This window comes from Scylla paramamosain, unplaced genomic scaffold (genome assembly GCF_035594125.1).
Source record: "Scylla paramamosain isolate STU-SP2022 unplaced genomic scaffold, ASM3559412v1 Contig19, whole genome shotgun sequence".
Taxonomy (NCBI): domain Eukaryota; kingdom Metazoa; phylum Arthropoda; class Malacostraca; order Decapoda; family Portunidae; genus Scylla; species Scylla paramamosain.
In genome coordinates, this window is record NW_026973684.1 from 725,001 (window position 1) to 742,500 (window position 17,500).

Consider the following 17,500-nt stretch of genomic DNA (forward strand, 5'->3'; position numbering starts at 1 on the left):
CTAATCTAACCTAACCTAACCTAATCTAATCTAACCTAACCTAACCTAACCTAACCTAACCTAATCTAACCTAACCTAACCTAACCTAACCTAACCTAACCTAACCTAACCTAACCTACCCTACCCTACCCTACCCTACCCTACCCTACCCTACCCTACCCTACCCTACCCTAACCTACCCTAACCTAATCTAACCTAACCTAACCTAACCTAACCTAAACTAACCTAACCTACCCTAACCTAATCTAACCTAACCTAACCTACCCTAACCTAACCTAACCTAACCTAAGCTAACCTAACCTAACCTAACCTATTCTAACCTAACCTACCCCTTTCCCCCTCCCCCCTCCCAAGACAGCACTCCCTCCCCCTCCCGGCTGTCTTCCCTCCCCCTCCCCCCTCCCACCTATCCTATCCCCTCCCCCTCCCCCTCCCCCTCCCACCTAACCTATCCCCTCCCCCTCCCCCCTCCCCCTCCCCGGGCAGCCGACTGCCCTGTGGGGCCGGCTGCCCCCCTCAGTCAGGGAAGTAGTCCAGCAGGGCGGAGTACACCACCAGGGTGAGGGACAGGGTCTGTGCAATGGCGAGCAGGTTGTCCCACAGGCCGTGGGACAACCTGCTTCCAGCCCTGCCCCTCCCCTGGCGAGCCTTCCCTGGCTGGGGGAGTTGGCGCTGTGGTGGGGGGAAGGGGCCACCACTCCCTTCCCCACTCCTCGGAGGACGAGCCCCGCTCCCTCGTCCTCCGCGGGGGTCGTGGCGCTCCTGGCCTCCTTTTGCCCCTCCTCCGGGCTGGGGGCCGAGACCCACAGGCCCAGGCTATCCTTCCCCGGGCTGGCCGCCACCACCTGGCCAGCCTCAGGGGCGGGTCCGGCCTCCTTCCCCGGGCTGGCCGCCACCACCTGGCCAGCCTCAGGGGAGGGGCCGACCTCGTGTCCCAGGCTGGCCGCCACCACCTGGCCAGCCTCTGGGGCGGGGCAGGCCTCGTGCCCTGGGCTGGCCGCCACCACCTGGCCAGCCTCAGGGGCGTGGCCGGCCTCGTGCCCCGGGCTGGCCACCACCACCTGGCCAGCCTCTGGGGCGGGGCCGGCCTCCTGCCCCGCCTCTGGGACGCGGACAGCCTGGTCCTCTTGGGGGGCTTGGGGCGGCTGCCCACTCTCTTGCTGTTGCAAAAGAGCACGGGGCAGCCCTGCCCCTGCCCCCCGTGGACACCCAGACCTCCGGCCAGGCTGAAGTACAAAACGGCGTGACGCCCCGCCGTAGTGTACTTCAGTCCGGCCAGGAGGTCCCTCAGGGGCAGGTCCTGACAGAAGACTGTTGCGCCTCCTGCCAGGCAGTGCACCCTGATGGGTGTCTCCTGGTCCAAGGCGGCCAGCTTGTCCATATTCAGGCTGGCCGCCTGATCCGACACGAGGGGCTTCGCCCCCCTCGGCCCCTTGCCGGAAGGTAAAGGAGGCCAGAGAGCGCCTCCCCCTCCCACAGCAGCCCCCCGAGCGGGGGCGGGACAGCCTCACGGCGTCCACGCCACACTCGCCCAGGAGGCTCAGCCGTGCCTCCACTGACAGTCGACTGCTTTTTCCTCCCATCCTAGTTCTCATGAAATTAAAAATGTACCTTGGTTCAGTTTTGGCTGAGTGGCGAAAAGTAGGATGGTGGTGAACAGACCGCCTGAGAGAGAGAGAGAGAGAGAGAGAGAGAGAGAGAGAGAGAGAGAGAGAGAGAGAGAGAGAGAGAGAGAGAGAGAGAGAGAGAGAGAGAGAGAGAGAGAGAGAGAGAGAGAGAGGTTGATTGATATTGATTGATTGATATATTTTGTTTGCCTTTTGTAACATTAATGCATTTCTGCATTTCATACACAGTTCAATACGTAAGGCCAGGTCCATCAAGCCGAAGCTTTTATACAGACCTGAATAAAGAATGACACAAGTAGCGCAAATGTTTACACCCTGACTTGTTCCTATTTGAGCCGCCATTTTGCACATGATAGAGGTAATAATAGACTACTTGTTTTGTTGTTTGCAGCACATGACACAATAATGAGTGATGGAGTGTATAGTATGTTATACTGTGCCACATATATGTTCACATACGTGAACTTGGCGAACACAAACACAGGTAGACACACTTACATAGATACCCACAAACATACATACCACAACATATAACTGCATACATACACACATTCATATGTACATGCACAGACACACACACTCACACATATGCAACCTGTATGCGAACATACGTACAGCATGATGCATACATGCGGCCACACAATACACGCACACACACACACACACACACACACACACACACACACACACACACACACACACACACACACACACACACACACACACACACACACACATGGCCACATACAAACCTGTGCACATACATACACATACTCACATACATACATAACAAATGTATGCATGGTTACATACATACTTTGCCGTAACATATGTTATATTAGCCAAAGTTTTCTATTAATGATATCATTGTTGGTGATGTACATACACACGTCCACAAGATGTGCACACCTGACATGTGTGTCTGTGTATCAACACATAACAGCACATGATTCACAGACATTGCTATGGTTAACATTCATAGTTTAGAAGTAAGAAACATTTCACTTTGCTTTTAAACAAATTGATAGAGGTTAGTGATTTAATATCGTGCGGGAGGCTGTTCCACTCCCTGACGCCGCGCACACTCACACTTCTCTGTTCGTGGACAGTCCTACAGAGAGGAAGTTTGAGGTCATCTGGCCTTCTATTGTTATTAATATTATTGGATAGTAATTTATAAGATGTATTATTGGGATATATGTAAATTGATTTGAAAAGAAATATACAAGTTTGCAAGAATATTATATCGGGGACTTTCAAAAGGTTGTGTTCACAAAATAGAGGATTAGTATGATCGTACCGTTTTTTTCTATGAAACATTACTCTCGTTATTTTTTTGTGCGCAACAAATAACCCATCTAAGAGTGTTTTAAAAGCTCCCCCTGAAATTGCCGAACAGTTTATTACATGTGGATAAACAGTAGACATATATATTAATTTCAGACATTGGACAGTTATATTGTTTGTAATTTTGTACAAGACACCAGTTATTTGTGACAATTTACTACAGAGTTGATGTAGGTGTTGTTTTCATGTTAATCTATCATCTATTATTAAGCAAAGAAATTTTATGCAATTAACTTTACTCAAGAAATTGTGTTTTATCTTTATATTAATATTAACTTCATTTACGTTTGTCAGACAAGACATCATCTAGAAAGTTTTAGACACGTTGCTAGTTATCCAGTCAGATACCTTAATTAATTGATGATTTAAAGTATTAACCATTTCCTCCATATTTTGTCCCTGGACGTGTACATAATTTTGCATGTCATTTGTCCAGATGTGACCTATTAAAGTGGCAGACCTGTCAGTCACTCTAGTTGGTTTTATAATTATTTGAGAGAAGCTGTAACATTGAAACATGTTAATGTATATTGTGGCATTTTCATTGATATGTAACAAATTGACATTAGAATCCCCCATTACATAACATTTCATCTTTAAATTCGATAATACTTGTAAAATTTCTTCCATAGACTCAAGAAAATCAGTGAATGTTGAGTTGGGAGTCTATATACCATACCAATTATAAATTTAATTGTTTTTAAGACTTTTATGAATAATGCCTCAATATGTGGTGATTGCAAACAAGCATCATCAATAATCAAAGCCAGAAGATCACCAGTAGAGCGGCCTTGACGGAACCCATACTGGCGATCAGATAGAAGGTTGTGAAGTGATAGATGTTTAAGAATCTTCCTGTTGAGGATAGATTCAAAAACTTTAGATAAGCAGGAAATTAAAGCAATAGGACGGTAGTTTGAGGGATTAGAACGGTCACCCTTTTTAGGAACAGGTTGAATGTGGGCAAACTTCCAGCAAGAAGGAAAGGTAGATGTTGACAGACAGAGCTGAAAGAGTTTGACTAGGCAAGGTGCAAGCACGGAGGCACAGTTTCGGAGAACAATAGGAGGGACCCCATCAGGTCCATAAGCCTACTGGCTCTTCTCTATCCTCTATCCTCCTACTTTCTCTATCCTCATTTTCGATCCAAAGCTGGATGCTGCGTTTATGTGCGCAATGACTTAACCTGCTCTCGTGCCCACACTCTTGAATCTTCCGAGTTTTCCACCATCTGGCTACGACTACAGAGTCACTCTCATACTAAATTTATCTGTGCTGTATACCTCTCACCTAACTCCTCTGATTATAAGAAATTCTTTGACTACTTAACTTCCAAAGTGGAGCACATTCTGACCCTCTTCCCTTTTGCAGAGATCTCCATTTTAATGAGTGTTATGTACAAGGAAAGGAATGAATACCTAGAGATGCCAGTAGAGGAAGGAAAAGAGATAGCGGAAAAAAAATGCGACATATGTAAATGAGAGTGCTTAAGAATATTCAGTTTGTGTAAATTGAATTGAAAGGAGATGAGATGATGATGAGCACGTAAGTTCTGTGTGTTTGTGTTTTGTTGTCTTCCTTCTGATTAGCTGTTAAGTAGGTCGGTGTGTGTGTGTGTGTGTGTGTGTGTGTGTGTGTGTGTGTGTGTGTGTGTGTGTGTGTGTTATGTAAGAGGGGACTCTGGAATAGGAAAAAAGCGTTATCCAAAATTTAAGAATAAGTATCTTGAAACCTCCCTTTTGAAACAGTTCATGTCAAGGGAATAGGAAATGCAGAAGTATGGAGGGAATTTCAGTGTGTGTGTGTGTGTGTGTGTGTGTGTGCGCTGTGTGTGTGTGTGTGTGTGTGTGTGTGTGTGTGTGTGTGTGTGTGTGTGTGTGTGTGTACGTGCGCGTGTGTGTCATTAGTCATGTACTACTTCGAACCCAAATAAGTGACAAGAATAAGTTATTGTCGTAGATCTGGGTAGACTGTTTAATCATCCACTGTAGTCATATTTTTATTCTGACTAACAGTTGGCGAATGCATAAAGTACGATAATTGTCAGCAGAAGTGAGTGAGTTACAGACTACTATTGTGATTAGTAAGGAATGAACAATAAACACATATATCTAGTGAAGGGAAGGCCTGAACGCAGCCAGTCTCTGCACCGAATTAGGTAATGTTGGAGGCTGTCAGTGTGCGAGGCTGGCGAGGACCAAGGACGCGGCGCAGGGGGGTGCCATCTATCATGTGCGTCTTGAATGGGAGCGGGAAAATACGTGCTGAGGTGGGATGGAAGCTGAGAGGGGAAGATGGAGGTGGTGGTGGTGGTAGTAGAGAACGGAAGTATAAAAGAAAATAACTTGCCATTCAAAGTAATTAAAGGAAAATATTATGTATTGTTACGTTGAAGTATATCGAGTATAACACACACACACACACACACACACACACACACACACACACACACACACACACACACACACATGCTAACACACACACACATGCTAAATGCACAGCGAGAAATTCTCTCTCTCTCTCTCTCTCTCTCTCTCTCTCTCTCTCTCTCTCTCTCTCTCTCTCTCTCTCTCTCTCTCTCTCTCTCTCTCTCTCTCTCTCTCTCTCTCTCTCTCTCTCTCTCTCTCTCTCTCTCTCTCTCTCTCTCTCTCTCTCTCTCTCTCTCTCTCTCTCTCTCTCTCTCTCTCTCTCTCTCTCTCTCTCTCTCTCTCTCTCTCTCTCTCTCTCTCTCTCTCTCTCTCTCTCTCTCTCTCTCTCTCTCTCTCTCTCTCTCTCTCTCTCTCTCTCTCTCTCTCTCTCTCTCTCTCTCTCTCTCTCTCTCTCTCTCTCTCTCTCTCTCTCTCTCTCTCTCTCTCTCTCTCCTGTCCGCCACAAAGCACACAAACAGTGACAAGGAAGTCACAACAGTCAGTCACGACCGCTGTATTATTTCAACATAAAGTTTCCTAGCTTGTGATTTCATTTCCTTGTGTGGCCCCACTTCTTGCCAAGACCCCTGCGGTAGAAAGCCTGACGCGGCAACACACACTCACAACCTCAACACACTGACCTCCCAGTAGGTGATCCGTGAGTCATGCCTGGACCGCAGCGTGTTGGAGGCTATCCGTGTTGGTGTCACTCTCTTTGAAGCTCGTTAACCCACACATTAACCCACACGTTATCATTACTTCAACCTCTTCCATCTTCTTCCCGTCTTCTCCTTCTCTTTCCTTTCTTCTCTTCAGGTTTTGTCTTATTTTTTTCATCTTCTCTTCATCTTTTTTTTCACGTTCATTTGTTTTCTTTTACATTATTCCATATTTTTATTTATCATTCGCTAATGAACTTTTTCTTTCTTTTATTTTTTCTGCCCACTTTTTTTTTCTCTCTCTTCTCGCGATGTTCCACCCAATTATTCTATCGTTTTCCTCTCTCTCTTGTCTTGCCTCCTCCAGCCTCCTCCTCTCTGTGGTACTCTTCTTCATCCCTCTTGAGCCTCGCAATTCCTCTTCCCACTAAATACCTTCCCCTAAGACCCATAAACTCTGTGATTTCCCTTGAACTTTCCTTAACTCCTCGTAAACTTTTCCCCAAAGCTCATTACACTTTGGTATATTTCCCCTACACTCTCCCCCAAATACCCCCTGACTGAGCCTACGCCCAAAATCCCCATAGATATCTTTATTCTACACTGGATCCCCGCACTAACTTTCCGCAGACTTCCTAACACCTTCTGCTCGTTTCCTCTCTCTCTCTCTCTTAGTGAGTCCCTATAACTTTTATTTGTTTCAGACTGGCTCCAAAGTTTTCCCCAAATTTCCATAGAGGTTTTCCGGGGTTCTTGTGCTCCTTTCCTTCGTGTGGGGGGCGTCCTTCACGTCCCCGGCACATCAAGGGCCTTTCATGATCCCACGCAGGACTCGCCATCCTTTTTCTTTGTTCACACTTGACAATTAACGGAATTGATGAGTTTCCTTCCTTTATTCGAAGTTAGATCACAGTCTTTTTTTTCTTCTTTCTGATAGATTATGCATTTTCTCTCATATTCGTACATAAGTCATGCAATATTTCAGCTCTTTTTTTCTTTTTATCATATTTTCTTCACGCCTTTTTCTCTCCTTTAATGGAAAATTTGTCTTGCAGTTTTCATTCTTCCCTAGCAATGGAATAAGTAGTTTTGTTTATCATTTTTATTCGTAAATGAGCGATGCATGCTTGTAGCTCTGTAGACCACACTCTACAGAACTACAAGGAGGAAGAGAGAAGCAAGGAAAGGAGGAATAGAGGCGTGAGTGGCTTGGTGGATGAATGGAAACATGGAAGGAGAGAACGGGGAAGAGGGAAAAAGAGAAGAAGCAGGAGAGTAGATGTGATGGATTAACTCTGAGTGAATGAAGGTCTGCAACGTGATGGAGGGAGGCAAGCGGGAGGGACGTGGGAGGGGAAGGGAAGGAGGGAGGGAGGAAGGAAGAAGGGGAGGGAGATGAAGAATGAGAGATGGAAGGGAGGGAGAGGGATGAGAGAAAAGCATTCGTCTTATTTTGATTAATTTTATCTTCATTGGGTGTTGTTAAAGTTTTCAAGAACGTTTTCATGATTCCAGTGGTAAAAAAAAAAAAAAAAAGGTTTTTGCTTCATTAATTGAGGAAAAACTGAAAAAAAAAACTAATATTAATGATGACTAAAAAAATATTCCTTATGAGAGAGCAACGCGTTTCAGAATACCAGACTTCTTTTTATTTTTTTATTTATTTATTTTTTTACTTTCATATATTTCTTTATTTTTATTTATTTATTTATTTATTTATTTTTTTTTTTTTTTTTTTTGGCTTTACTTATGCTTTTTGACACTTTAATTTTTTGTCTGGTTTCTGTGTCCGATGTTGACGATGATTTATTCCCTGTACAGCGCAGTGTGTTCTTAACAGTAAGCAGTGACTTACAATATAAGGCACGCATATATAATTCACAATATCACAACGGAAAAAGATGCGACCTTTCTCTCCCTTTCGTTTTCACTGTTACTCTTGGCAATCGAGTTTTATTGTTGCTTCTTTTCATGCCATTGTACGCTGGATATTACCTTGTTTTGTGTTGCTTTATCTCTTGACCTATCATAGTTCCTACTACTCTCACCCCTTCCACGCACACCACCACTACTTCCTCCTCCTCCTCCTCCTCCTCCTCCTCCTCCTCCTCCTCCTCCTCCTCCTCCTCCTCCTCCTCCTCCTCTTCCTCCTCCTTCACTTCCTCCTCCACCGTGCTGTACTCCGTCCTTTTCTCCCTCTCACTGTTTTTTTTTTTTTGTCAGTATCTCTTAGTTCAGTAGATATCTATGGTATTTCTTGTTTGCATGTGTGTTTCTAGGTATCTATGTATTTTCCTTTTCTTCATCTTTCTTCATCCTCTTGTCAAGGTTTTTTTTTTCTGTGTATTGCTATATTTTTTTTCTCTTTTTTATCATCCGCTCTCTTTTGTTACGTCATTGTGATTTATGTATATGTTTTATGTATTATCATGTATTCCCTCCCTTCTTCTGTCATGGTATCAGTTCTTCTCATGTATCTCTAATGCATTCCTGTATAATCATCATTTTTTTTTCATCCCCATTTTTTTTTCATCCCCATTTTTTTTTTTTTCATTTTTCCCTATCTTCATATATCATCGTTATTTCAACCTTTTTTTTTCTCTCTCTTCCAACCTCTTTTCTTCTCTTCTTTCAAGATTCCCCTTATTTTTCTTCTACAATTTTCTTTTCTCCTCGTATCATAATCTCCTTATATGTATTACTACGTATTCTTTCCTATGTATTTCACACTCTTTTCCCTCTAATCTTGGCACCTGCTCTGTCCATGTATTCCTACTTATTCCAATTTTCTTCTTAATATCTGCCCCTCATATGTATTGCCACTTATTTATATATTTATTTTTTGTTTATCTTCTAATCTTAGTATCCACTCTTCCTATGTTATACTCTTCCTATGTATTCCTATTATTCATATGTATTTCCCATTCTTTTATCCTTTTTCATAATCCTGGTGTCTGCTCTTCCTGTTTATTCTTATTTATTCCTATATGTTCTTCTTTCGTTGACTTGCTCCTCATCCTCCTCCTTGTAATCCTAATTTCTCCTTTTCTTATGTGTTCCTACTGTTCATGTTTATTCCGCTTTTGTTCCCTTTGCTCCCGTTACATTCAGGGACTACAAAACTAATTACGTAGTCTCTCTCTCTCTCTCTCTCTCTCTCTCTCTCTCTCTCTCTCTCTCTCTCTCTCTCTCTCTCTCTCTCTCTCTCTCTCTCTCTCTCTCTCTCTCTCTCTCTCTCTCTCTCTCTCTCTCTCTCACAAGCTGCAGGTTCACAGGTACACTTTTTTTCATCACATTTTCAACTTTGCTCAAGTCACCAGCACCCCGGCACACTCTCCCGCCGCAGCAGGGATAGAAAAATCTACAAAAAATCATATGTGCACTGGAGGGTTCAAAGGGTGGGGGATGCCAGGGAGAAGTAGAAGGAAAAAGGTGGTGGTGGCGGTGGTAGCAGCAGCAGCAGCAGCAGTGGTTGTATTAGAAAAGGAGGAGGAGGAGGAGGAGAAGGGGGAGGAAAAGGAGGAGAAAGAAGGAGAAGGAGAAGGAAAAGGAGGAGAAGGAGGAGGAGGAGGAAGAAGAGGAAGAAGAAGAAGAAGAAGAAGAAGAAGAAGAAGAAGAAGAAGAAGAAGAAGAAGAACAGGTTGAGGGTTTGGGAGGGAGCAGATAAGGTTGAGAAATTTAAATATTCGGTAAAAGAAAGAATTTTTATAACAACAAAAGACGATTTTCTAAAAAAAAAATCGAAGTATTCGTATATTTGATAATTCTATTAAATTATTATTTATATTATTTTTCTTTATCTTTGGAGCAGCTTTGTTATTTGAAATAAATTGATTTTATCTTCTAGTCATTTCTTGCTGGCTTGCTTGTTACACAGTGTGGACTTCACAACATCGCCACGTCATGCAGTGTCTCATGATGCCTTCTGTCAAGGTCAAACGTTGCACTAAATGAAGAAAGTCTGGTGTATCCCTCGTATATATATATATATATATATATATATATATATATATATATATATATATATATATATATATATATATATATATATATATATATATATATATATATATATATATAATTTTTTTTTCTTACATGTGCTCGCTCGCGCGCGCGTGTGTGTGTGTGTGTGTGTGTGTGTGTGTGTGTTAGAGAAAGTACAACATAGTAGCGAGTCTTTTTGTTTTTATAAACATGAAAATTGCCTATAAAATTTTAAGTGAAGATAAACAAAGGAAAAATTTCAAGAGTCTTGATATTAACTGCAGGTGTATAGTATATACTTTTAAGTATAAAGGAAAGATGAATATTCGAAATTTAAGAAGGAAAGAGAGCGTAGTCAAGGGAAAAGAGGAAGAAGGGAAGGAAATGATGAAGAGAAGAGAAGGAAGGTGAAAAAGGAGATAGGATATTTGTAAAATGACGTAATAGAGCGAGAGAAGATGATTATAAATTTAAAAATGAAAGATTGCAATGTCCAAAGAACAAGGGAAGATGATGAAAAATGAATGGAAAGAAGAAGAGAGTTAAGAAGATGGAATACTTGTGGAATGGAGGAATAGAGAGTGAATGGATGAACATGAAATATAGGAAAGAAAGAGTGTACTGATAAAATAATATTGAAAGCATGGTAAGATGAGAGAGAGAGAGAGAGAGAGAGAGAGAGAGAGAGAGAGAGAGAGAGAGAGAGAGAGAGAGAGAGAGAGAGAGAGAGATGAAGGAATATCTGTTGAATTAATGAATATATGGAAAAGTGGAAAACTACTGTGAAAAGAGAATGACAAATGAAGATGAAGGAGAAGGAGAAGGAGAAATATTTCCGGAATGAGGGAATTAGACAAAATGCGTGATAAATTATATGAACAAAGAAATTATAAAGAGATTCTAGAAAATAGTCAAAGCAAAAACAAATATGATCGGATGAAATTAATGAAACTAGGAAAATTGCATAGCCAGAGAAGAGAAAGACAAATAAAAGAGGTGCAATACAAAGTAAATGAAGAAGAAAGATGATTGCTCATAAAACGATATAATAATAAAAAAAATGTAAATAGAGCATTGAAAATAATGAAAACGGAGAAGTGTAAGAAAAAATAATTGAAGAAATTTAAGAGTAAATCTGAGACAAAAAAAAAAAAGAGAAAAACAGAAAATGAAAGGAATAAATTTGAAAGATTGAAAAGATATAGATACGAAATGATAAAACTACGAAAAGAAGAACACATAATAGAAAAGTAAAAAAATAAATAAATAAAAAATAAGGTAAACATTTGAGACAAGTAATGGAAAAAAAAAGGACATGGAAAAGAATGAAAAAAATGAAGGAATATCAGAGGAGGTAGAGATAAGGATGAAAAATGCGAAAAGGGACGTATGGAAATCTAGGGAAGAGGAGACTTGAAATGAAGGCAATAATGGAGAAAGAGGGGAAAAAAAGAACGGTAAGCGAACGAAGAGGATGAGGAGAAGGAGGAAGAGAAAGAGGAGGAGAGAAAATTGAAGGACGGACCGTATGTAAAAGAGGAAGAGAGGGAGAAATGCAAGGAAGAGAAGCTGAAGTTAGTAATACAGAAACGTTGAGATTAGAAATGCAAAAGAGAGGAAGATAAATGGGAACTGAGATAGAAAAGATAAGAAGTAATTTTGATCAGAAGTAAGTGGGGACAGACAAACGAAGAGGAAAAGGAAATAAATCAGGGTTGATAGAGATGAAAACTGAGATGAGAGAGAGAGAGAGAGAGAGAGAGAGAGAGAGAGAGAGAGAGAGAGAGAGAGAGAGAGAGAGAGAGAGAGAGAGAGATGAAACTATCTGAAAAGTATCACACATCATTTATAAACAATCCTCTCTCTCTCTCTCTCTCTCTCTCTCTCTCTCTCTCTCTCTCTCTCTCTCTCTCTCTCTCTCTCTCTGTCTAGCACTGTACCTTCCAGTCTCCCTCCATTCATCTTTTTTTGCATCTCTCCATTACACATTCTGTCTCCCTTCCTCATGTCTTTAATCTTTCCCCCTCCTATCCCTTCTCTTCATCTCTCCATGCCTCCCTTCCTCCGCCTCCTTCATCTCCCGCTTCACCTAACCCTCCCATCCTCCCCTCCACTTCTCCCTCCGGTGCTCGATGCAAGACGAGGAGATAAACTTACTATAGAGGAACTATGAAATTAGAGCTGATTGAAAAAAAAGTTTTTCTTTTTTTTAATGACTGTGTGATCTCTAAACCGGCGGAGAGAAGATGAGGATGAAACTTTGCCCTGAATACTCTATAAAACCGCCCATGCAGAGAGGGAAGGGAGAGGAAACGAGGGAACTGTCATGTGTGTGTGTAGAATTGTTATCATGCAGTGCCAATGAAATGTTCTGAGTGAATTCCTTTTTTTATTTGTTTGTGTTTTTTTTTTTTGTGTGTGTGTCTGCATATTTGGTTTTGCGTGTGGAGAGAGAGAGAGAGAGAGAGAGAGAGAGAGAGAGAGAGAGAGAGAGAGAGAGAGAGAGGGAATGTGGATGGGTGGGTGGGTGGGTGGGTGGGTGGGTGGGTGTGTGTGTATTTGTTGGATGAAACAATGTTTATAATAACAGGAGCTGTTCTCCATACTTTGAACTTAAAATCCGAGAAAGAATAAATTCAATTCACTTCAGTTCAAATCAATTCACATGGTTGCGCGAGCGCGCGCGCACACACACACACACACACACACACACACACACACACACACACACACACACACACACACACACACACACACACACACACACACACACACACACACACACATCTCAATCCATTGTTCATCTCAGTTCCTCTCCCTCTCTCTCACTCTCTTCCCTCTCACCATCTACACCTTGCATCTCTCGCCATTACTCTCCTCTTGCAGTGTGTCCCCTCGCCCCCCCTCCTCTCTCTCTCTCTCTCTCTCTCTCTCTCTCTCTCTCTCTCTCTCTCTCTCTCTCTCTCTCTCTCTCTCTCTCTCTCTCTCTCTCTCTCTCTCTCTCTCTCTCTCTCTCTCTCTCTCTCTCTCTCTCTCTCTGTATGTGTGTGTGTGTGTGTGTGTGTGTGTGTGTGTGTGTGTGTGTGTGTGTGTGTGTGTGTGTGTGTGTGTGTCTCCACTGCCACACTCCACTTTGTAACAGGAGCAACCCTCGTAAAGCTTGGTGTTTCCATTGTTTTGGTGCGAGTGTGTGTGTGTGTGTGTGTGTGTGTGTGTGTGTGTTTGGTGTTGGTGTTAATTCTTGTGTCGTAATTTTTTTTGTGTGTGTGTGTTGTTTCTTGTGTTCTTGATTGCTTTTGTTTGCTGTTTTCTATCTTTTTTCGTTCGCTTTTTTTTTTTTTACCTTTCTTCTTTATTTACTTCTTTCTCTCCTTCCGTAATTCCTTGCTTTCTTTCATCCTTATATTATTGCATTGTTTATTCGCTCGTTCGTTTGTTTCTTTCCTTCCTTACTTTCTTCTTTCATTCATTCCACTTTCTCCTCATTTTGCCATTTCATCTTTCATTTCTTCTTTCAGTACATCTCATCTTTTTTCCTCCCTGTATTCATCTGCTCATTTATTTCTTCTTCCCATCATTCTTCTTGGTAAGTTTATTTATTTTTTTTCGGTGTTTTGTGCCTGAAAGAGAGAAGGAGTAAAAGGAAACGAGAGAGAGAGACAGAGAGAGAGAGAGAGAGAGAGAGAGAGAGAGAGAGAGAGAGAGAGAGAGACTAGCAGAGGCCTAACTTCCCCTGCAAACTTTTCCCTTATGAAGACTTTGTTGTTTTAGTGACAAGCAAAGCTACACCACGTCTTACTTACCCTGCCTCGGATTATGTAACAAATGCCTGCGTCCGCCACTCCCAATGAGAACAAGGTAGCAAACTTCATACGCTTCGCCCAAAACCACCACAAAAAATGACTCACTGCCGTGTGCTTTCTGCCTTCCCACCCCACCGACAAGTGATATTAATGTGGTGGGGGAACTGCGATGTGTTATCAAGAAGGGACGAGAGTTTGTTCACGTGTGGTGAAGTTTAAGTTATCGAATACATGAATTTGTCAAGTTAGATTTTATAGAATACGTCAGATTTATAGACACTTATGAAATACATAGCAAGTAAGTAAGTGCTTCCCAGATGCAGTGATGTACGACTGGAAGAAACTCAATAATGCTGCTCATAATACATAGCAAGTAAGTAAGTGGTTGCCAGATGCAGTGATGTACGACTGGAAGAAACTCAATAATGCTGCTCATAATCAACTCAATAGGGAAGATTAAAACAAAACAAAAAAAAAAAAAAAAAAAAATATATATATATATATATATATATATATATATATATATATATATATATATATATATATATATATATATATATATATATGAATAAAGACAAGAGAAGAGATGAGATACATTCATTATCAAGTTGCGGCAGAAAATTCAATTCTTTATAACAGGGTTTATACAAGTTTGAATCTAGTGAATCAAACTTATGAGAGCATGACATGAGCACTATTGAATATGTACAAACTATGATTTACATTACACGCAATTATGATATAGGGATACATCAAGGGTGCTAATTGGCTATAGTGTTCTTTATGCACAAGGAAAATACAGCGAAGGACAAGAACAAATCCGGAAAAAAAAAAAATGCTAATTATCTCTCTCCTAGGATATATATATATATATATATATATATATATATATATATATATATATATATATATATATATATATATATATATATATATATATATATATATATATATATATATATATATATATATATATATATAAACACACATACATATAATATCCACAAAAATGTGCACAAAAATGTGCATATATATATATATATATATATATATATATATATATATATATATATATATATATATATATATATATATATATATATATATATATATATATATATATATATATATATATATGCATATATTTTTTTCGCCCTTTGTGTGCGCGTGTGTGTGTAGATGTGTTTGTGGATGTGGGATGTAAATAAACAAGTAATAAGGCAGTCTTGTTGGATAGGGATGGTGATGGTTTAGCTGGTCTCTGCCTTAAAAAAAAAAAAAAAAAAAAAAAAAAAATTATATCATGTATATATGTATTTACATTCACCAACGCCACACATCACACAAACACACACACATAACTTGAAACACGAAACCAACATTATTTTACATTCAGTATTTACATTCACCAACACCACACATCACACAAACACACACACTCACACATAACTTGGAACACGAACATCAACATCAATACGAAAAAACACTCACACGAGAAACACGTACATACGAGCCTTAAAAAAAAAAAAAAAAAAAAACTAGCTAATCACCACACAAATATGTCACTCATTACACCTACACTTACATCCAGCTGCAAATTTATAGGTTGGAAACTCAAACCTAACTATATCAGAGTGTCTAAGAGCGAGGAAAGAACAAATTTTTACCTACACTATCAACAATAGCAACGTGGACTGCCCACACACTGTTAACTCTTACTATACTTCAATATTTCTCACTATATCCTTCTTCTATCCCCACTCTTACTTCGCTTCACCCCACTTTTCTAAAAAGAAAGAAAGAAAGGATGTGGGAGGAGGAGGCTCTCTCTCTCTCTCTCTCTCTCTCTCTCTCTCTCTCTCTCTCTCTCTCTCTCTCTCTCTCTCTCTCTCTCTCTCTCTCTCACCTGAGGAAATACATGAAAGAATTTTCAATAGTCAGATTTATCCTACCAGGGCCTCGCGTGCACGCGTTGTGTATGTGTGTGTGTGTGTGTGTGTGTGTGTAGGGAAATTGATGTAAGGGTGACATACAGCCTACTAAAATTTCTCTTATTTACATTCCGATATATGTCTTGTGCGTGTTTTTTCACTGACACACACACACACACACACACACACACACACCGCGTAGTGTAGTGGTTAGTACACTTGGCTCAGAAGGCCCGGGTTCGAATCCCGGGCTCGGCGAGGCAAATGGGCGAGCCTCTTAATGTGTAGCTCTTGTTCACCTAGCAGCAAGTAGGTACGGGATGTAACCCGAGGGGTTGTGACCTCGCTGTCCCGGTGTGTGGTGTGTGGTGTGTCAGTGGTCTCAGTCCTACCCAAAGATCGGTCACTATGAGCTCTGAGCTCTTTCCGTAGGGGAACGGCTGTCTGGGTGACCACCAGACGACCGTAAGTGAATCACACAGACACACAGACACACACACGCACACACTTTAAATCCGAAAATGGAACATGCCGTTTAATGTCGCAAATAACAAAAAAAATAAAAAATAAAAAATAATTAATAAAATAAAATAAAATAAGATAAGTAAATAATATTTAAAAAAAATGGTTGCTGCTAATTTGATCTCACGATACTTGTAGTCTATGACAGAGAGAGAGAGAGAGAGAGAGAGAGAGAGAGAGAGAGAGAGAGAGAGAGAGAGAGAGAGAGAGAGAGAGAGATTTCAAAATTGTTGAATGGAAGGGAAAGAAACAGTGCAGATAAAGGAGGAAATAAATTGACCTCGATGTACAGGGAAAACTAGGTAAAAAAAAAGGAAAAACGCGCAACTGAAAATGAGAGAGAGAGAGAGAGAGAGAGAGAGAGAGAGAGAGAGAGAGAGAGAGAGAGAGAGAGAGAGAGAGGAGGGAATCATTGTTGTTGTTGTTGTTGTTGTTATATAATACGTAGCGGTAGTAGTAGTAGTAGTAGTAGTAGTAGTAGTAGTGTAGTAGTAGTAGTAGTAGTAGTAGTAGCAGCGCAGCAGCAGCAATAGTAAGATCAGTTGCATTTGTTGTTGTTGTTGCTGTTGTCGTTGTTATTTGTTGCAGAAACACAAGCAGCAGCAATAGTAGTAGTAGTAGTAGTAGTAGTAGTAGTAGTAGTAATAGTTGTAACAGAAGTAGTAATAATAGTGGTAGTAATTGTAGTAGTATCGCTACCAGTGTAATCAATATCATAATATTCACAATTACTAGCACTATCATTCCTGCACAACTCCATTGATATATATTTCAGTTGTACTTTTATCTCTCAACAATTCTCGCACTGTTCAAATAGAAATGGAATTAAACTCCGAAACATAAAAGTGAACATGGTGCGGAACCAAAACATGACACCTTGGACCCAGACACACACAAATGTTAAAGCATAGAAATTGACTACATGGACACCGATACTTTTGTAAGCCCCTCCCCCCACCCCCCACCTCTCTCTCTCTCTCTCTCTCTCTCTCTCTCTCTCTCTCTCTCTCTCTCTCTCTCTCTCTCTGAACGATGAATAAATGAATAAAAAAGTAACTCCAATAAGAAGCTTAGAACGTTTTCCACTCTGGGAACGTAGAGAGAGAGAGAGAGAGAGAGAGAGAGAGAGAGAGAGAGAGAGAGAGAGAGAGAGAGAGAGAGAGAGCAGTGTCTTTCTGTCTTTAAGTTTGAACAACATTTGAGCAAATTATTACAAGA

The 17,500-nt window shown here is 40.8% G+C and overlaps 2 protein-coding genes across 10 annotated transcripts in view; one reads left to right on the forward strand and one right to left on the reverse strand.

The window, feature by feature from the left end:
* LOC135097405 (skin secretory protein xP2-like) overlaps positions 1-1,583 on the reverse strand; it is a 4,975-nt gene extending 3,392 nt beyond the window's left edge. Inside the window, exon 1 of the mRNA XM_063999250.1 lies at positions 808-1,583. Coding sequence (XP_063855320.1) covers positions 808-1,583 — 776 coding nt within the window. The remainder of the gene's footprint in view (positions 1-807) is intronic.
* Positions 1-17,500, forward strand: part of LOC135097429 (protein lin-54 homolog) — a 66,742-nt gene that overhangs the window by 36,814 nt on the left and 12,428 nt on the right. The gene's annotated exons all lie outside the window — the stretch shown is intronic.